General features: G+C 45.4%; 2 protein-coding genes across 9 annotated transcripts; one reads left to right on the forward strand and one right to left on the reverse strand.

The window, feature by feature from the left end:
- Positions 1 to 939: 939 nt before the first annotated feature.
- Positions 940 to 13,622, reverse strand: FAM228B (family with sequence similarity 228 member B). 2 transcript variants are annotated; one of them, XM_026068107.1, is made up of 9 exons: positions 13,351 to 13,622; positions 11,802 to 11,915; positions 10,572 to 10,691; positions 7,978 to 8,052; positions 7,092 to 7,289; positions 3,904 to 3,981; positions 2,696 to 2,783; positions 2,440 to 2,584; positions 940 to 1,128 (listed from the first exon to the last, which is right to left on the reverse strand). In XM_026068107.1, exons 1-9 carry the CDS (start codon positions 13,417 to 13,419, stop codon positions 1,068 to 1,070), a joined length of 948 nt encoding a protein of 315 aa, XP_025923892.1. In that variant the 5' UTR covers positions 13,420 to 13,622; the 3' UTR covers positions 940 to 1,067. The 2 variants fall into 2 exon arrangements, with proteins under 2 accessions (XP_025923892.1, XP_025923893.1); XM_026068108.1 differs by lacking the exon at positions 3,904 to 3,981.
- A 427-nt stretch (positions 13,623 to 14,049) lies between these two features.
- On the forward strand, positions 14,050 to 19,984 carry PFN4 (profilin family member 4). 7 transcript variants are annotated; one of them, XR_003253890.1, is made up of 6 exons: positions 14,050 to 14,155; positions 14,639 to 14,838; positions 16,417 to 16,554; positions 18,161 to 18,266; positions 18,357 to 18,477; positions 19,440 to 19,984. XR_003253890.1 is itself a non-coding variant. In XM_026068110.1 (6 exons), exons 2-6 carry the CDS (start codon positions 14,722 to 14,724, stop codon positions 19,466 to 19,468), a joined length of 474 nt encoding a protein of 157 aa, XP_025923895.1. In that variant the 5' UTR covers positions 14,050 to 14,155; positions 14,608 to 14,721; the 3' UTR covers positions 19,469 to 19,984. The 7 variants fall into 7 exon arrangements, 5 of the variants coding, with proteins under 5 accessions (XP_025923895.1, XP_025923894.1, XP_025923896.1 ...); XR_003253891.1 differs by having other exon boundaries at positions 19,443 to 19,984; XM_026068110.1 differs by having other exon boundaries at positions 14,608 to 14,838; positions 18,394 to 18,477.
- The last annotated feature ends 68 nt before the right edge of the window (positions 19,985 to 20,052 follow it).

Here is a 20,052-nt window from a genome sequence, read left to right on the forward strand (position 1 = left end):
CTCTTTGAGAGATTGTGTCTGTACAGGGGGAGGTAAGAACTTCCTGAACCTGCACAGAGAAAACTGTGCGTCTTTTCAGGCTGAGCTCCTGTGTAGTCAAACTAGCAGAGAAACAGGGCACATAATGGCACAATAGAGAAATAATTTATAGGGCACTGGCAGCATCTATTGTTCAGTACTGATCATCTGAAAAGTACCAGACATTCTGACCCAGAACAGATACCATCTCCCCTCATTACTTCCTGCCTTCTCAAACAATGAATATATATGTTAGTTTGATTTAATGCATGCATGCTGTCAGACAAAATCCTCCGACTACCTTGCCTTGGTAGTACAGTAGGACCCTAGCAATATTTTGCAAGACATTCCGTATTCGAGTCCTGATAAAGATTTAAAGAAAAAAAATCATTATTTCCTTATCACTGCTTTCTAATCTGCTCTTCTGTACCTGTCTGCTAACCGTGCACAAAGCCGAGGGCACCTCCCTAGTCGTTTAAAGAGAGGGTTTGTTCTTAACACACAAGGTAACCCGTTTGAGCTTCTTTCGCAAAACTGCAAGAGTTGAAGCTGTAAGTGAAATTTGCTTTTCCCTCTGACCACTGCTAAGATTCGCGCTTCTTGTAATATGAGATACAGCAGACTCAGAGCTGTAGCTATCTGCAGTCCTGGGGAAAACACAGAGAGTCTATGCTGCACAGAAGAGTGGCTTAGCAGAATTTTTTTCTAACTTTTCTCACTAGTTCTGTCTCTTTTAATACAAAGACACCATCAGCTTATAATAAACTAGAGAATGTCTGCACTGTCTTCCTAGGGCCAAGCTTAAATTAAGTCTCCTAAAATATTATTTTGGATCCACACAGGTTTTGACCTGCAACTGGAAATAAAAGGAGCAACATCTCACACACTTCTTTGGCTGTTGTGTAAAGAATACTTCRGAAACACGTTTAAGGTGCTAAGTTTATTGCAGCCTGCCAGAAGGACTGGCCTGTTATCGCCTGCTTTGGCAGAAGCTCTAACCTGTRTATTGTGAACGGTACCTTCTGACGGCTGTGCTTCCCACCGCACAGTCAGCTGGAGGACAGGTGGCACGAGCTCTTGCCATCTTTGTGGTGCTCAACAACTTTTCGCCTTTAAACAGAAATAAAAACTATTACTACTCCCTTCAACACTATGATTGCTGCAGCCCAGCACAKCTTCCTGTGCTAGCTCTTTCCCCACACTGAGTCACTCCAGGAAACTTGGTTTTTGACCAGTTTTCTTCCTAAAACCTGCCACTATCCATAACTGCTCTAAATATTATGCTGGATTAAAGCCTTGGGCCAATAACAGGCATGAAAAAGATTCTAGTGGRGTGAGGAAGGTGGGGGAGGGGAGCATGGAAAGCAAGGATAGAGTGGGCATGATTCAGGAAAACCTCAGGCTCTCGCTTCAGTCTGATGTTCCTGTTGCTGGAGAACAGGAATTCCTTCAGGTGTTGTGTACTGCGAAGCAGAACCAGGGAGCTTTCAAAAGGGGGGGATGAGAGCACTGGGACTTTAAAAAAACCTAATGAAACAAAACTCACTCTTCGCTCATCCCAAAGGCTTCTCTCCCTGTCAGGGCAGCTGGGGTTCTCTGTTGTCCTCGGCTTAGGGAGCAGAGCAGCAGTTGCCATCGCTGCGCCAGTTCAGTGCTTGCAGGGTTGCAAGAGCAGAGAGCTACTGCAGCTCCATCCTCTAACCACCCTTCAGCTGTCACTAGGACACTGAAGGACCCCAGCTGAACAGTGTCGCTCCAGCCCAGGTGCAGACCCAGAAATTGTTCTGTTATTTTCCTTATCTTCTACCACAGCCCTTTAACGTTAGTGACTGCTACTGTATTTTGGATCTAACCACCCTGTAGGCAAGAAAAACCTGTTATGAACCTGAGCTCTGGGCTGCAACTTTCTGGAGTGGTGTTTAGCGCCCTGAGTACAAGCAGCTCCTTTACAGAAACAGCCGCGTTGCTCAAGCCAGGACACACACTGTATCACAAAGGTCAAAGGACACTCTGGCTGAGCAAACATGGATCTGATCTCACTCTGCTGCCAAAATCTAGAAACTGATAGCAAAAAAGCATGAACATTAAATCCTCTGAGATCTTCCAGTTACAACATCAAGGAGGTATTCTCTAGCCTGAACTGTAGGGCTGGCTGCCAGGCTGCACCCAGAAAATGCAAGAAACTTTTCACCAAAAGCTGCTTTATTTCAAGGCTCCACTTAGCCATCAAGCTCGACTTTTAGCACATCCTGCTGTCAACTCCGTACCTGAAGGCTTTCCCTTCACCAACACTCCCCTTCTCAGGCGAAAAGCAGAATTCACCATGAAATTTAGGTTTTAGCACTTTTGCTATGCAGCCAAACACAGAGCTTGTCCCCTGTAGCTCTTGCGCTGCCTCTCTATAAGCACGTTAGCTCTTACCGCTTTGTTTGGTGGACCTCACTAGCAATGTAGCCATGTGGTATCTTCAGCCACTCAACAGCATCCATACGTTGTCGGCTTAAAGGAAGCAGTGGCAGTTCTGCTTTACTGAGTTCATTCAGTTCTCTGGACGAGCACAGCCTTCCTGACAGGAAAGTAACAAGTGCACGGTGTGAGCATCTACTGTCACAAGCAAGGATGGCCCTCGATAGGAAATGCTTCCAAGAAAGGGTTCCTGATTGATTATTTTAAATACCTGTTTCGCACTGCTTGATAATGCGTTTCTCAGTAAACTTTCTTTGCATGTCTTTTAACAGCGGATCCTGTAACGTTGGTATTGAAACCTGTGACAGAGACAATTAGTTCATGCTACATAAGCACTTTGTCAAACAGCCTCAAAGACTGAAGTCAGAAAAGTGTGAACTTCAAGATACCACTGGTTAGCAGGGAAGAACCATCAACCTCATTTTTATGAATGAGGAAATAAGGCATGGACCTGAATGGCCTGATTCTGGGAGATGCTGAGCACCTCAGCTCCTGAGTCAGGCTATGAGGCATTCAGCAACTCTGCTGCACAATTAGACTATAGGCCATGAGATCTGGCTCCTATCACAGTGATGTCACGCGACAAGGAAAGGATCAGACCCCTCAYCCTGTTCAGTAACACTCTCAAGCCTTATTCCTCAGATGATACTCTCCTGGAAGGTGTGCGCTGTGGCCCTGAAGCCCCAATGTCAAAGGCTGCACAGTGCACCATTTCCAGAGTGCTCGGGCCAAGCTGGTGGAGAAATGGGCAGCTCTACTTCTGTTCTGGAGAAAAGGAGTCATTGCCACTGCACGCAGCGCAAAGTCCAGCAGGACCCAGCTCAGAGCGTGCTTACTGCATTAATCCATAGAGGTAAAGGATGCAGGTGACGTGGATGAACCCCAAGTGCCTCATTGCAAGTACCAGCTCAGTCCACACAGCTGCTGAGGGACTGTGGCATCCAGGAGGGATTTAGAGAATTGCACTTCAAGGATTTGAGTCCGAGTCCTACCTAACTCTTCCATTAGGTACCCACGTCTTTGKTGTATCTGAGTGAAAGTTTCTGTAAAGATTATATCTGAACTATTTCCTTTTACAGACACAAACCCAGCTTTGCTGTGGAACTCCCCTACTCTCCTTAGACAGGATGCTTCCCACGTGACCACGCTGAATGCGAGTTCGGGAAAGCAAACCTCCCCCCATTGCCTACTGTGCCTTCAAGTCTGTGTTTACTATCCAAACCCTATTCCCAGTGACACCCATTTTCAAACACTCATGGGCTTAAATGCAGTAGGAGCTGGGACCCCTGTTTGTTCAGCTAGAACGTGCTGCTTTACACCAGCCCCAGAACAGCAAGTCAGGAACATAACATGGCCTCCTCTTTAACCATTAACTTCATGCTGGTCATCTAAAACCCCCATCATAAATAACCATCACACCTTCCAGCAGTCTGTACACGTCTTCAGGAAGAACGGATCATACTCTGAAGGGTTGTAAGTGTCCAAAGCCGCATAGCCCTGGGGGAGAAGCAGGCAGCAGGTCAGGTCTCAAAAGCTATTGCTAATAAAGCAGTAGCAGAGCAGCCAGCCTAGGTGGAGGAGATTACGCAGCCAGGCATGGTACGTACACAGTGCACTGGAGGCAGCAGAGACTACAGGGGCTTCCGAATTTTCACCTCAGAAGGAAGGTGATTGAGTATAACAGGAAAATTCATCCATTTTAATTTATCACAGGCATAAATAATGCTTTCACGAAGCATCCAGAAATTAGAGACTGGAATCACAGTCATAACTAGGACTGTCCAAATATTGGGAATTCTGTCCAAAGGAAAAAATTTTGACACAGAAGGAAACTGATCTTAAAAAAGTGACTGATCCCCCACCAGCCATAGTTCCAGGCCGGTCACTATTCCCAAGATGGGAGTGGGGGGTCTCAATCATAAGCATGTTTTTGTTACTACATGTAAGAGCAAAGACCTGATCTACCCCTACTGGTTCAGACCACAGCTCCATCTCATCCAGAACTCTGCTGTCAATGAACTTTAGATATTTATTATGCAATTCAAGTTCCCTGTGACCAGAGATAGCTGGGGAACAGCAGTCACCACCACTCCAGCTTTCACTGTTGATGTCAAGACCAAAAAAACACCAGATGAAACAGGCTGTCAAGAAGCTGAACACACTGAGGTAGCCAAGGTCAACACAWTGAGCAGGCCTGATGATAAGGTAGATTACATCCATTTGCCTCCAAATTATACTGTAATGTTGACAGCCAATAAGACTAGACTCATCTAAATTGTATTAAACAGGAGCTGCAGAGATAAGAAAAAACAGAAACCCAAAATGAACAGAGGCCACAAGCAATGCCCACAGGGGAAGCACACAGAACAGTTCTACCTAATACTCTCAGGTCACTCTCATTCTTGCAAAATGTTTCCAATTAAGGTTTCTAGGTTTCCTGCGGAAACCATTCTCCAGGGGTCCCAGCCCTGCAAGGAAAGGAGCATCCAGCCCTCTAGATCTTCACTCTACACAGTTCTTTTTGGAGGTCTGTGAATGTGATTTCAAGCTGAGAGCTGGAAGTGTCATACTTTAACCTGAACAGTCCAGGACGTGCTGCAGAACAAGGCCAAACCACAGGAAGTGAGATCTGCAGCAGGTTTCGGGGTCACTGTGTTGAAGTTACTCCCATGGGCTAGTGACCAAGGCCCCAAGAGCCTGCGCTGTTCCCAGGCTCTCAGCAGGCACCTGGGCAGCTCTGCAGGGCTTGAGTTACTCCTGGAGAGCGAACACTGCTGTGGCTACAGGAGCCTCTGCTCCTGGCTCTGCCTGGAGAGAATACAGCAGCCCCTCTCACCTTCTCYGGTTCATGTCCCTGTAAAGCTTTATGCCTTAACATCACTTGGTTTGCAGAGTTTTAGTGCCACCCCTTGGTATATTATTACATATCATCCCCTTACCATACATGCTGAGGCCACAGTCCGTTGGGTTAGGTGCTGCTCAGCACACCCGTGTTTGACCCCTTTCACGCAGAAAGAATTAAGATTGGGTGAGAAAGGAGGCAGGGAAGCAAGATGAGAGAAGGACTGAGACAGAGGAACTTGGAAGGGACAGTGAGGGGAGAAAGAGTAGGAAGGGAAGAGGAGAACGGAGAAAAAGGGGAGGAGGCTTTGAAAAGCAAGGGACAGTGGAGAACTGGGGGAAATCTCAGCAGCAACAAGGGGAGGGAGAGACCAGGCTGGGGAGTCTGACAGAAAAAAGAGGCAAAGCAGTGGGAGAGTCGGGGGTGGAGTAAAAGGGAAACTGAGAACAGASACTAGAGGAAGAAGAATAGATATGGAAAGGGGGAACAGACTGATGACAGATACAGGACGATGAGGAGACTTGAGGAAGAGGACATGGAGAAGCCTACAAGCRGGGAGAAGAGCAAGGGAAAATGGACAAAAAGAAGTGAGAGGAAAAAAAGCGCACAGCCAGAATTCAGGATATTAACCAATCCACGGAAGTGTCCTAGCTCTGCAAAACRTATCGTATGCTGACATAATTAATGCAAACGTATGCAGATTAATTTTTCTGTTACTCTGAAGGGCTCCAGTCTGCTTTCCAGACACCTTCAAGACAGAGCTGACAACACGGGGCAAGGAGAAGAGGAGGGCATCCCTGGGTTGGGTGCAGCAAGCACACGTGTGTTATGCCACCTTTACCAGCCCCAGCCAGGCAGCACGAAATCATTCAGCAGCACGAAATCGCCATGATGGAGGCTGACCACTAGTGCTGCGCTTGTTCAGGGAGAAGAGGGACACATCCCAGAACACCAACCACTGCTTCTCGAGGACATCCAGCAAAGTCCTGACCTAGCACAGCAGCTTGCAGGATGGACTAATGCAAATACAGACAGGTACAGTATACCCAACATATCCTAAATCCCACAATGGTACACTTGTTCTTTTTGCTCTATATATCTAATTCTGAGACGCAGAAATTTAAGTCATGCAATGTGGTACTCAACAGCAGTCTGAAATGCACAGTGAAAACACAAACAAACAAATATTTCCTACAGTGACTGCAATTTTTGTGAGTACTGAAACACTTGGAACTACAGAATCCATGGCTTGGGTCTATTCACCTGTATGCAAGCCTAAAGAAATTGTTGGTGTCTTCCCATTGGTATCCTTCCATTCCCACCTTTTTTCCTTTTATAAAGTTAGATCAGCGGCATCCGAGGCCACAAACACTTCTCATTCACACTCTGCCAACATGCTGCAGTACTGCTTTAGCTGAACTCCCGAGGGTGCAGKTCAGTCTCCGGTAACATACTCAGCCTTTGGTTTCAGCTGACAGAGCTGAAGGTTTTCCCTCGAAACGGTTCAGCCCACAGAATGAAACCCAGCGTGTCCTTCGCTGCATTCACAACCYGGTTCATATTGAGTGCACCGAACAGGACAATTGTTCATATATGACGGTGAACTTAAATAAACTGCAGAGGTCCTTGGGAAGAGTAAGTTACAGACAAGGCATATCCGAACTCCAGGCTACTCAACCAAACAGTAAATAACATAAAACTGATTTTGTCTGCAACCCTCTGCATGCAACCCTTCCCATGACAGAAATTTACTCCTTGTTCATACCTTCTTTTTACAGTAGTTTAAATATAGAGAGAGTTGTTCTTCATTCCTTTTCCGTATTTCTTCACTTGATTTGCTGTCAACTTTGTCCTCAATTTTCTGCAGCAGTGGCTCTGAAACATCCCCAAGCCATTTCTTGTACAGGATCTCCTTCTTTCTCAGATTCAGGAAATCATTGTGCCTCAAATACCTGTCCACCTCCTACGTAAGGAATGGAAAATAAAGAAAAAAAATTACAACCTGTTAGCCAACCACATTAAAGAGTGAAGCTATACAGCATGGCTAACCTCATCTGACTAGTCACTACGGCCAAGGCCCTGCTTCCCAGCCCTTCTTGCTGCTCCTCTCTCGCCTCACTTCCCATCACTTAGCTCCAAACTCTCCCTTGCGTGGTCTCTGGCATTCAGACTCTAAATTCATTAGGCTCCAGTGTAACACGGCAGAAAATAATTCACTCTTCCCACCAGGTTAGTGAGCTGAAACCATTTCAGAGTGGGGGTCTGATGAGCACCAGCTTGTGCAAGAGAGGCAGTGGGAGTAGGACCTTCTCCTTGCAGCAGTGGCAGTCTGCTCGATCAGGTCAGCCCTCCTGTCCTTTATCCACAGGACCACGACCACTATCTAATCTCACCCACAAAACAAAAGATAGGGGCAAATGAGCAATTAATTCATCAAAAGAGACATATGAGTCCAAAGCTTCTATTTAGGATTACCACATCCTCAGGAGCCTGAAGATGATGGCGCTGGAGAGGCCAGAAACATGTACTTCTAAATTTAGCTTTCCAATATTACAGACAACTGACATTTTATCACCAATCACTGATGAAAGGAAACATTCTGACATGCAGGAAAGCAAACAGCAAATGAGAAAAGAGACATCACTCCTTACCCTAACGAAATAATTTTCTCTCTCCAAGATAGACCGAGCACAAGCAATGATGTCTCGACTTTCGTCAGGCACTGCCTAACAAAACATCAACAGAACACAGGAAGTAAGAGCAGGAGTTAGAACAGGAGTCAGAATTACCTTTGCATTCAAAATACTTACTGCGCTGTGACGGAAGTTATGTTACRCTGCGCCCCAGATGCCAGAGGCAGGCAGACCGCACAGGCAGGCAAACCCTCGCTAGACTCACTCTGAGCAATTCGATGTAGCAGCAGCAGCAACATGGTGGCAAGAACTAGACTGTACATGTCCGGTGGGACCAGACCACACACACCCTTGGTTGCTCCTCGCTGTGCCTGCTCCGTCACTTGCTCCTTGCCGCTACTGCTCACGCGTGCCAGAAGAAGGTAGCACAGAGCATCTCTCCGCACTGAGTCACACCTTCATTTTCCATACAGATACAACCACACTACACAAACAGCAATCAAACACACGAAAATCATGACGAGATGTTATGTCAAGGAATTCAGAGAAGCATAAAAGGAAAATGGAGGAAAACAGTTAAGTGTAAGAGGAAGGATAATGAGAAAAACCCTTCCAAAATAGGAAACTGCCTTGCTTCTCCCTCTGCTCATGAATTTGTCTACATTTTAAAACTCAAGGACTTTCATAGCATCAGCCAAGTTCTTCTCTAGCACCATTCTCATCTTACACTTTCTGAAGATCAAAATAGGGAGAAACTGTCCTCCGCATCATGAATATTAGGATCCTAAAAACATGGTTTAAGAACAGCAGCCCTTAAAATGCTCTATCAATCTAATTTTTAACAGGCAGTTCTGTGTATCACGCTTTATTATATAGTTTACTATGTATCGTGCAGCTTAACTGCAAGCCCTGCACACAGGCCAAGGACCACAAGGAAGAGAGACCAAATTCATCCATCATTTGTGGGTAGAGTGTCTTCAGGCAAGATTGGAGCACGTGCATGCGCACACACACACACACACACACACACGAGATATCTCTCCTCTGATCAGGCAGCACCTGCTCTGTGGGTTAACCAGAGGGATTCTTTCTTCAGGAGCAATCCACAGCTTTTATAAGCAACAAATTTACAGAGAATTTTAATTCTACAACAAAAATACTCCACAGCAAAATTTATCTTTAAGAATGCACTATAAAAAAAAAYGACCAGCAGGTAAGAGGCAATGCAGTCATAGTTATGGCAGGGAACTAAAACACGAGCTGTTTTAGACAGACCACCTCACTGATGCTAACCCGAMCTTACAATCTGTTTTGCCTTTCTGGGATAAACCAGCCGTTTAGGAACTGACAGCACTTACCTCACTTGCACTGGCTTAGCTTAAGACAGCAGGTACGCAACTGAAATTGAATAAATTCCCACAGCTTAACAAATTACCACTCGTTAGCTGATTTGCTGTAAATGGCATGTTCATAGCCTGTCCCAAATGAGAAGGAGTTGGGTTAGACCACCAGGAAGGCTCAGCTGGTAGTCTTAGGATTACCACCCCTTTCAAATCTGCATTTCATGCTAACATCGGCTTAGGTATCACTAAAAGTTTAAACTAGTTTCAGTACATCTACACTAAACATTTCCACCAATGTAAGAAGATTAATCCTAAATTAACCCAGCTTTACTTGAGACATAGACCTAAACCAGAGGCAAGGCTGAAATAATCTGCTGCACCTACTGTCCACCTTCTATGGTTTCCATAGGTGAATTCAAAGTCATCTGTGCTGCAATCTTCTTGTGCCATTTAAGAACGGAGCTCCACCATAGCATTTTTGTTTAAGCCTAACCTGCTGCTGACAGCACATGACTGAGCAAATGTGGCTGATATACACAGAATGGAAAACAAACCTGCTATTCCCTGTGCTTTATATTATTTTTTAATCCCAATCAGAAACACACTTATACCCTTGCTTGCAARGCTGCACAGTGTAGTTTGCAGTGACGTCAGCCTTGCCCCTGTTGGCCAGCTCCAACGTGTTTCTCACCCTGAGGTGACACGAGCAGACACCATACTACACCATACTTTGGAGCAAGCAATGAAGAGGAAGCAGGAACGGCCAAGCAGTATCAAAATAATAAAAAACAAATGGAAGAGGGGACATAAAATTTCAGATGTGTTTTAAGATCCTTTCATCCTAGTACTTGGAAAAAACAGCACATTACATTACAGCCAACTGATCTGCACCACACAATCACAGGACCTTTCTAAAAATAGTACCTTAACAATACAGGGAAACACAGCCCTCTCTCGAGCACAGGGTAGCTACTAGCACTCATGCAGACTGTACGTTGATAAACAGGCGAAAAGCTTTCCTTAAGGATGATATACTTTTGAAAAAGTCTTACAGAACTAGTCAGAAACTTGTTTAAGGTTTTATGTGAAACCTTTCCACACACCAAATTGCATGGAACTCAACATGGCTACTTCAAAGGGATGCAAGGATGTCTTAAAACTTTTACAGATCTTCATTCCTCTTCCCAGTGACACACATACCTCAGATTTTACAGGTATTTGCACAAAACCATTTTCATTCCATCCTTGAAGATACATTTTCAGTCCTACCTTCACATGGCGGAAGTCTTTCTGTGTTAGCCAATCTCTGGTAGAGTTTTTCTTCCCAAAACAAGTACTGCAGGCAGAATTATTTGCTGTGCTGCTCTTCGCTGGCACTGAAGAGAACCTCTGGATAGATTAAAAAAAAAGGAAAAGGTCCATATTAAAAGTCAACCTGCTTTATAAAAATCAGGTTCACATCTAGGTTCTGCAGTCAAGTTACAAACTGGGGTATAACTGTAAGTCTACCTAACATCTCTGCATCAGGCTGCCTTGTAAACCTCATTATTTGTGCGCAAATAGTATAGCAGGCAGGGCAACAAAGCGTTATTTTAGCAGTTCTCAGAAATACTTTAGGATAGGAAGAGGGGAACACTTCAGCCAGCTGAAACAAAAATGTGAACCACAAAAGTGGTTCACAAATTATTCCAGAAYGCTTGTCAGCTCTGACAGCATTTCAAGACTTATCAAATTCCACCTCCTGACTTTGGCTTCTTTCCTTTCTGCCCTTTGCAGTTATATAAAAGTTCCTTTTAAATAATTGCTACATTCCGACACAGGGATGGTTGCATTTTAGTGGTTTTTAAAGTTAGTTCTAACAGATGAAGCTTAAGCTAAAGTATTAACTCTGAGATCCAGCCAGGAAATTCCATATCCTGTATTGTACGCGTACCAGGATCTTTGGCTTGATTTGTAACCAGGAGATGGTAGAATCACACAGGGAAAATGGCTTACAATGAGGACATTACTACACGATTTGCAAAGCAGCTACTACGCACTGCCTTTCCCATCTGGAAATGAAGATTTTTGTCTACACATGCCCCATTGCTTCTGCAGAATGCCGTGTCTGCCACAGAGGAAAAGGGGATCTGGGGGGTTGATATTCTCTGTGAGAACTCCCCAGCTCCGAAAGTGATCTCCCCTTTTCCCAGACAGCCCAAAACTGCTAAGCTCCAGAGAATGCTGTAAAGCACATCTGAGCTCGTGGTTTCTGAGAAGTGGGAGAAGCATTCTCAAAGTTTTCCTTGTACTGTAATGACTAATTAAAGGAGTTTGTGCATTATATTACCTGCACAGATAAGTAGCGGCAAGCACACCCTGACCTAGCACTGAGCTCATTTCTGATATAAAACATGCAAAACAGGGAGGACTGATGCACATAATGATAGTCAAAAGTGCCAGCTACTTGATATGACACAAGTGCTTGTACTTTCCTATAAGCAATATATCCTTATCTACCTGCCAAGGTGCCAAGGGCTCCTGCTTCAGACCATCTTTTGCAGGTTTCCTTCCATTCAAAGTACTGAGGCTTCTCTTCTTCTGAGATAGGGATGCTGTAATTCCCTGGACAAGCTTAGGATAAGGAAAACACACACTTTAAAAGTTTCTAAGCTTACCAAAAAAAACCCACACTAGCATCCCCTCCATCCATTTACAATAACTAATATTAAGTCTTCATCTTAATCCAGCTTGACGGAGAGACTGAGCCTTTCTGTGAGCACAAAGGAAGGGAGATGTTTGCTTTCATCACAGCGGACTGGGACCCCAGGAGGGAGAAAAAATRGAGCAAACATAGTAAATCAGCCTGCTGAAGGTATCTACCTGTTAAAGAAATCACAAGTGGTAAAGTTTCTAGCTGCAGAATGTTCTTCTTAATCTTAAAAATTCAAGCTGTCACTGAGTCTTAATCCTTTTTCTGTTTTGTTTGGAGTCTTACTATGAGATGGTAACTCTCCATGGTTGATCAAGGCAGGGTCTACTTGTTTGAGACACCCATTGTTTTGCAGGTCTTTAATATTTGGTCACCTGCTATGACAGAAACACAGTAAAGGATTTCTAAAGTCTGAATGGACAAAACAAGACTTGAAGATTTCAAGCTAGCTTACCAGCTGCTKTCCCCAAATGCTAACCTATGTGAGCAGATAGGCTGTCATGTATTAGGACATTTGTTCTATCATGACCTAGCCAGAAATAACTGCCTAACTAAAATTTCTTGGAGGATATATCTGCATCTTATTTTGCCATCACCAGCACAGTTTTAGATAAGTAATGTTTTTAGAGACAGGTTTCTCTTGCTTCAGATCAGTTCTGTTTAGTAGAACAGAACTTTCTTCCCCAAAATACTCACCTCCTAAAATCCACACATAGTCCCTGTCCAAAGACAATGTTTGTAGAAACTTTGAGAAGACAGATTTTAATCATCATCGTGACAGAAAAGTAGTATCCTCACGTACTCAGTCCTCTCAACCCCCCCTTTTCCAACTAAAGCCTTTGTGAGAAGTTACCCCCGTGAGCTGTGCCTGTAGGATCATGCATCATCGCCTCCTCCRCACACAGGGAGATGCACGTTATCCCTTGCAAGCACGGCTGGCCATCTTTCCTGCGGGCTTAGTCCCCTCTGGTTCCCTCAGGCGCCGCGCGAGGGCATGAAGAGAGAACCAGCCTCTAGAGCAGGCAGGGCCCAACTCTGTGGACAGGAGCTGATAGTTTGGGAAAGGGATTTCAGTAAATCTGACAGTAGCCTGCGATCCCTATCCGAAACACGGCCTCAGCCAGTTCAGGGCAGGCAGCAGCCCATCGCTTTGGGGTGGAAAAGAAAATACTAAGCTAAGAGATAACGTGCACAGATCCAGCAGGTTCACAGATGCAGCGGGTGAGGAGAGGGCAGTGCCAGCGATACCGGCCTGCCCTCGGCCTGCCCCGGCCCCGCCCCGAGGCGAGACCACGGCCCCGCGGTGAGGGCAGGGCAGGGCAGGGCAGGAGACCCCGGGGACAGAGGCCCCCTCACCGGCTCCGGCGAGGCTCCGGGCGGCCCCGGCGGCAGGTCGCTGTGCGGCGAGGCAGCGCCGCGCCTCATGGCGGAGCCACAGCTCCCGCCCGCCCGGCCGCGGGGAAGATGGCGCCCCTCTGCCCCCCTCCCCCCGGCGGTGCTTTCACCCCGCCGCGCCGTGTCCCTCCGCCCGAGGAAATAGTCCCTCCCCACCGCCCTCAGCCTGGCGGGAAGCGGGAAGAGGAGCGGCCGCCCACGGGGAGAGCGACTCGGCTCCCCGTCTCCAGGGCGAGCACCTCCTGGCGGCCATCCCGGGCAGAGAGGGGGGCGAGCCGCGGGGGGCGGCCGAGATCCTTCCGCAGCCGGCGGCCAARCGTCCCTCGCTCCCATGGCGACTCSAACCCGGCCGCCCGCGCCGGGCCCTCCTGGGTCCCACCAATCAGAGAGGGAGCGCCTCGCCGAGTGAGCCAATCAGGAGCGAGGCCCGCCCGCCCCCGGGGCCGGGGAGCGTCGCCGCGCCGCGCGGCCGGGTGAGGCGCGGGAGCGGGGAAGGGCGCCTTCCCCCAGCCTCGCGGTGGCGGCGGCGGCGACTGGGAGACTACAACTCCCGGCACCCCACGCGCGCACGCCGCCGCTGAGCGGGGCGTGCTGGGAGCCGTAGTTCGGGTGGCGCGCTGCATGCTGGGAGGAGCGGTGGCGGCGGTGGCGCGCAGGCGCAGTCGGGGCTCCGCCATGGCGGCGTCGCCATGGCAGAGCTCTCGGCGGGGCCGATTTTAATTTTAATTTTAATTTAGTTATTCAGTTAAATCCTCGTGAGCCAGGGGTTAGTATTAAGTAGTGATCTAGTCTGATGTCCCTATGACAGCCCATTCACCGCGCTACCCCAGTGGAAACCTGAGAACTTTATTTAATTGCAATATTAATTTACCTTTCAATACCCTCATATATATATAACCTTCAGATTAAGTAGCAGTAAAGATGCGAGGTTTTTCTAGAGTTAGCATTGCTCACTAAATTCCGTAAGATTTGCTATCTTATTACACAATACCGACTTCCTGACACTGAAGCGACAATTTTCTGCTTTGGTTTGCTGATTGTAGCAAGTTTTTTCCTTATTTCTTGATATTTTTACTGAGGACTATTTCCTTACTGAGAAGAAAGTTAAATACCAGGAAAAAAAGAACATAGACATGCTTACACTACAAAAATGCAACTGGACTTTTATAGCCTGCCTTATGAAGGTGACTGTTTTCCTGCTGCTCCCTTGTTTTTCAGGATTTTTATACCGTTCTTTTACTTATCCTAGTGTTACTCCCGCTGACGCTCCTAAATTTCACGTGGAGGAAGATCTGGTTTCCAGTGGAAGAGGGGGGACAGATCRCACGGAAAATGAACGAGCTGCAGGCTTTGCTGAACGACAGCCTACTCAGAACGAAGCACGTGGAGAATGCAGCCCTCATCAACATAAATGAAAAAAAAGTCTGTGCGTCAACCTTTGGCTTTAATGTAAGAGACCAGGGAGTGTCCTAGGAAGTGGCGGTGGAGGTGGAAGCTCAGGGAACCCAGAGCACAAAGTAACCGCGAGGGCAGGGAGCGCTGCGCTCTGTGAAACCTGCTTGGTTCTTGCAGCCTCGGAGCTCAGCGGGTCCAGTCTCACTGCTGTCAGCAGCCTGACTTGCCATGCCGATTGCTAAGTTCACGTCTTTGATCCTTGGAGGAAAGATGCCGTTTAACTGGAACGTCCAAGGAGTCGTTTTTGAGCACTTTGGGCTCAGTGATTCCATCTGTGTTAGTAAATTAGATGTACCTAGGTCCGTTCTCTGGCACTGAGACCTGCTGTTTAGGAGTGGCCCGTGTCCATACGATAGCCTCAAAACAGAGTGGCTGTACCAAGCTGCCTATGGGGAATGGTCCTGGTCCACTCTAATTCCCAAACTGTGCCAGGAAGTTGTTTGGAAAAGTACTTGCCAGCCCTGGCCAAAACTGTACCTGGGACTGTTATAACAGTACTCAGAACTGTTCTCTGGCACTTTTCATTTTCTCATATAGATGTAGCTTATCTGTTTTCACTGCCCCCCACACCAGAGAGTCACCCCATGTTGCTGGAAGATACCACTTCCGTTCCTAATCCCTACGACACCAGCTTTCAGGCATTCCCCTGCAGTTTTTACAGGGGTACCTATTGCTACCCTTGGGATACCCTGAAGAATGTGTTGAGAAGATGCAGCATTTGTTAAGGTTCCTCAACAGAGGAAACTGTCATCAGTCCACTAGGCATTAAAGCAATAGTCTTCAATATGTAAATGACCTTTAATATATAACACAGCTTTTTAGACACTGCAGCCCGCTGGCTGTTCAGCAAGGCAGATTACATGCTGAGGTCTGGAACAAAGTCCTCCGCTGGTGTAAACTGTCACGAGCTCCATTGACTTGAAAGAATTTCAGGCCAGAAGGGATCATTGGATCATCTCATCCAACCAGCTGTATATAAACCTGCCATTTCATCGACTCGGTTACACATAAGCCGTTGTTCATTGACGTGAATGGATTTGTGGCAGTCTGACTCAGCTTGAAATGGGGTCCTGGTGCCTGTGTACACTGCTCCATTGAGATGTGAGGATTTAGCCTCCTGGAATTGGTAGAAGTTACACTTCCCTAATTCAAGATGAAGCGTATTTGAAACTGGCATCCTTGTGGCTCTGCACAGGCCCAGGGGAGGGCAGAGTCCTGCCCTATAATACCTTTAAACTGAAGGGTGCAGTCACCACTGCATGTATTGCTTACCCAGAGAAATGTCACTGACTGATGGGAGCATTAGACAGTAATCACAGCCTAAGCAGAGTGTCTCAGCAGAGACACTGAAAATATCATGTACAGCGTACAGTATATCTCACTGTACAGACACTAGAAGTCTAGTTTCAAAGCCAGGCACTTTTTTTCCTTTAAGATATCACAATTATAATCACAGTTAATCATTATATTCACAGTGAAGTTAACTATCAAAGAAAGTGGGAGGGTGGAAATGTGTCTGTGATTGCAAGGACGTGTACTGTCGGTCCATAACACTGTATTGTATAAACACAGGTGCCCGAAGAGAATGCTTTAAACCTGATCTACGCTTTCTACAAGAACTTAGTGCAAGTGAGGAGGGAAGGGCTCTACTTCAAGGAGAAGTACTACAAATGTGTCCGTGCAGATGAGCATTCCATCTATCTTCGAAATGTACGTTGGCAAGAGCTACCGCAGTCCTGAGAAATGCGTTTGGAAAGGATTCCTACTTTCTTCCCTCATGGCCTGGTTATGTGAATATCTTAACGCAAGTGGAAATCCTTCATGTGTTTCTTTCTTTCTGTTGATACCACCTTCCCAGGGGGTGTGGAATGAAATCAGTGCAGAATACAAAACTTGTCAGCTATATAATACAAATGAAAGGGGTAACACCATTCAAATCAAGTTAATCAAATTACTTTTTTTTTTTTATTAAGCCAGAGAAGAATGTTTTACCCACACTTTTCCTGGCACAATCATGTGCCTTTAGAGTAAGCAAAACATTAAAGCTTCTTAGTATGAGTTTCTCCCTTTTACAGCTGTGTGCAAAACCAGGATCAAATGCTCAGAGGGTGCAAGTTTGTGGTAACAGCAGTGGCCAGATTTCAGTGGACTACTTACCACCTATCATTCAATATTTGAATTAAAAACTAGAAGTATAGATCCCAGTGTTTCAGTCTAGATCTACTTTATGCTACTCTAAATTCTCAGTCAATTCCAGTTTCAATTAACTGTTCCTCTTTTAAAATGTTACAGTAAGTGCTTCTCTGGCATGAAGTGATTCCTGCATGTCTGTGTACATATATGAACCATACACCCTTACATGTCCATGTGCATCCCCCACACCAGCTGTAGTGCTTCCCATATCCTCCTGTGAATCTCCCTAATCTGGGAAAAAAATATCACTTTTTTTTTTCTGGGTTGTTTTTTTGCCACATTAAGGAGTTAATCGGGTCATAGAAGGGCCTGGCAAGCACTGGGACCAGCAGAAGGTCGTGGGAGCTGGTAGCTGGGTGGAGGGAGGGAAGGGGCACGGGTGAGCAGGACCTTGTCTGGCAGAGCTGTTAGACCAGCTTACCTGCCTTGTACGACTCCAGCCTCCGTAATTCACCTGTGAAATTCAGAAATAGAAACTGAGGGCACAACTGCACGCAGCTGTGCTCARGATGGCAGAATTTTGTTACTGCTGAGTCGCACAATCTGAAGTAAATACACCCAAGTCAGTGTTACTGGGGTCGTCTTCCTCTTCTTCCTCCCCCCAGTAAATCCACCCTTGAAATGCGCTGAGCAACTTGCAGAAGAGGCTGAGCAACTCTTAAATTTGGATTCTTTTTCAGAAAATGCTGTACTTTCCAATGGCTTTTTTCCATTCATTATTACAGATCAGTGAGGTAGAGTTTGGCAGGTAGGCTTCATAAAACACTGAGGATGCTTTCATGTAAATACCAGAATTATTTTATTTGCATTTAACCATGCTTTTGCATATTACATTGGGCACTAGGATAAAACTTCCTCAAAATCAATACAAGTGAGATTATGCAATATAATAAAGCATTTGATTGACTCGCTTTCATAGGCAATAGTCTTCAAAACATGCACTGTCAATGTTTGTCTGCATTCTGGGTTAGGCTTTCAGAGAGTATTTGCCTTTCTGCAAGAAAACAGGTATCTTGACAAAGAAAATGCCTGTAATTAGCCCAAATTATAAAGCAGTATATATGTATATGTATATATATTTTTTGAACCTTGTAATTTTACACCAATTTTCTTCATCATCTAGCCAGATGGAGGCGTGATAGTAGTGAAGACAAACACTTTCATCCTGGTTGCTGCTTACAGAGCGGGCATGTATCCCAGTGTGTGTGTTGAAGCTGTGGAGAAACTAGGTAAGAAAAATACATGTGTCTGCATCCGCACGCCAGCAGCTCGTGGATTAGCTCTGCCCCTGCAGACAGCTTCAGACATTAATCTGACAGATTACAAAATCCTGGAAATCTGTGAAATTGCATACAGATATAGATCATTGCTACATGGCTAAACCCTCTCCAGAGGTCACGTCCCACTGGGCTACCTACGTATGCTCCAAAGCCTCTGCAGGTATGAACACGTTGCAGAACTCTTATTCCTTGGCCTTTCTGGCACATTTCCTGGGACAAGTTTTCTGTTAGCTACCCTCAACCAAAATGGGATCTCCCACTCACACTGCCTTGACCCCTTTAATTAATGCTGATATAATTAACCCAGTGTCTTAAGGATACTGTCTCAGAGCATCAGCTTTGATACACTTATTCACAGTCTTCTTCAAAGACACATGAGCTCTCTAAGGGTTTCAAACTTTCTCTTTCTAGAGCTTGTTCCCATCTAGGCCAGTGTTAAATAGTGTTACTGAGTCTAAAAATTGGGCTTTATATTTTAAGTTGATTTCAGACTGGATCTATTGGATCTGCTGCTGATGGAGCTGGAGCATATCCAAAAGGTGCCATTGTGTTATTTAGCCCAGGTCAGTCTAGCTGACTCCAGAGCCATATCTCAATTCAGACTAGCTGCTTTGCTGCCACGAGAGGAAGGGAGAAAGTGTAAAGTTGGGAGACTGCAAAAATGCTAACACTTGCAAAATCCTGTAACAACTGGCACACAAGTCATTTGGTCTTGCAAACAGTCACATTGCCTGTAGTGGACTGATGTTCCTGAATAAAGTCTAAAGTCTGTTTTCAGGGTCAGATTTTCAGAGGTTTAGATAATGTGTTTTGGAGTTTATTCTTGCTGTTCTGAATGATTTCTTTGTGCAGAGAAAACAAAATGGCATTGACTTTTCTTTGCATCTTATGTGAGATTTCTGCAAATGATTTGTGCTTAAAGTGCTCAGTGTTTATTCTGTAGAATAGATAAGACCTCATGAATATAGGTACTAATATTTTTAATGTTCAGCTAGAAGTGCTGCTGTCCATTCAATTACAACATGGTCTGCAGTGGATTTGAACTTGAAAAATGCATCTCCATTAATAGCAAAGCTGCTTGATTTCTATCATTGTTGATCTTTTTTTTTAATGTTTTTGTAGCAGACTACTTTAGAGAGAAGGGTAGCTGAATCAACAGAAAACTTGAACTTCATCAAGCACATAAGGACTGTGCACTGCGAAATCAAATACAGAAGTTTGAAGTATTATCAAATTCAAGCAAGAAACTGTCTGCTGTTTTACAACATCCCAACCGCTGAGCRAAGCCTCTACTGGGGGGGAATCAGCCAAAATCCTGCTGGCTTTTCTTGGGGGTTAAGGTTCTTTTTCTGTTTTTTTCAATAGCACYTGAAGGTACACTGCTTATAAGAGGACTATGCTAAAAGTAAGTTTCTTAATAGAATTGAGAGTGATGTCCTCAAGACACTTGGTTTAAGATGCTTAATTTTTCATATGTTGTCTTTTAGCCTATTTCCAGATCGGAAAATTAGGAATCTCCCTAAGCAGAGACAGTTCTGTCATAGCATTTCTCTCAGCTATGCACAGCCTCACAAGCCCAGGGGACTAAGGAAATGATTGTATTAACAAGTTTTCAGATTGCCCTGTGTACCTTTGAATATTACAAATAAAACACTTTTTTTAACATAGCAATCTGCATTGTCATCGACTGCTATACAAAGTTTTAAAACTGTAGTGGATTGTGGAGTTCTCTCTT

This window comes from Apteryx rowi, unplaced genomic scaffold, assembly GCF_003343035.1.
Source record: "Apteryx rowi isolate R43461 unplaced genomic scaffold, aptRow1 scaffold_269, whole genome shotgun sequence".
In the NCBI taxonomy this organism is placed as follows: Eukaryota; Metazoa; Chordata; class Aves; order Apterygiformes; family Apterygidae; genus Apteryx; species Apteryx rowi.

Excerpts from the sequence above, each read along its gene's own strand:
- FAM228B (XM_026068107.1), bottom strand. The coding sequence starts at position 13,419 with ATGAGGCGCGGCGCTGCCTCGCCGCACAGCGACCTGCCGCCGGGGCCG. Across the intron at positions 7,290-7,977 it reads GAGAAAATTATTTCGTTAGG|GAGGTGGACAGGTATTTGAG; the intron begins GTAAGGAGTGAT and ends TTCCTTACGTAG. Across the intron at positions 2,784-3,903 it reads CGTGTACAGACTGCTGGAAG|GTTTCAATACCAACGTTACA; the intron begins GTGTGATGGTTA and ends TCTCTGTCACAG.
- PFN4 (XM_026068110.1), top strand. The coding sequence starts at position 14,722 with ATGAACGAGCTGCAGGCTTTGCTGAACGACAGCCTACTCAGAACGAAG. Across the intron at positions 14,839-16,416 it reads CGTCAACCTTTGGCTTTAAT|GTGCCCGAAGAGAATGCTTT; the intron begins GTAAGAGACCAG and ends GTATAAACACAG. Across the intron at positions 16,555-18,160 it reads ATTCCATCTATCTTCGAAAT|CCAGATGGAGGCGTGATAGT; the intron begins GTACGTTGGCAA and ends TTCATCATCTAG.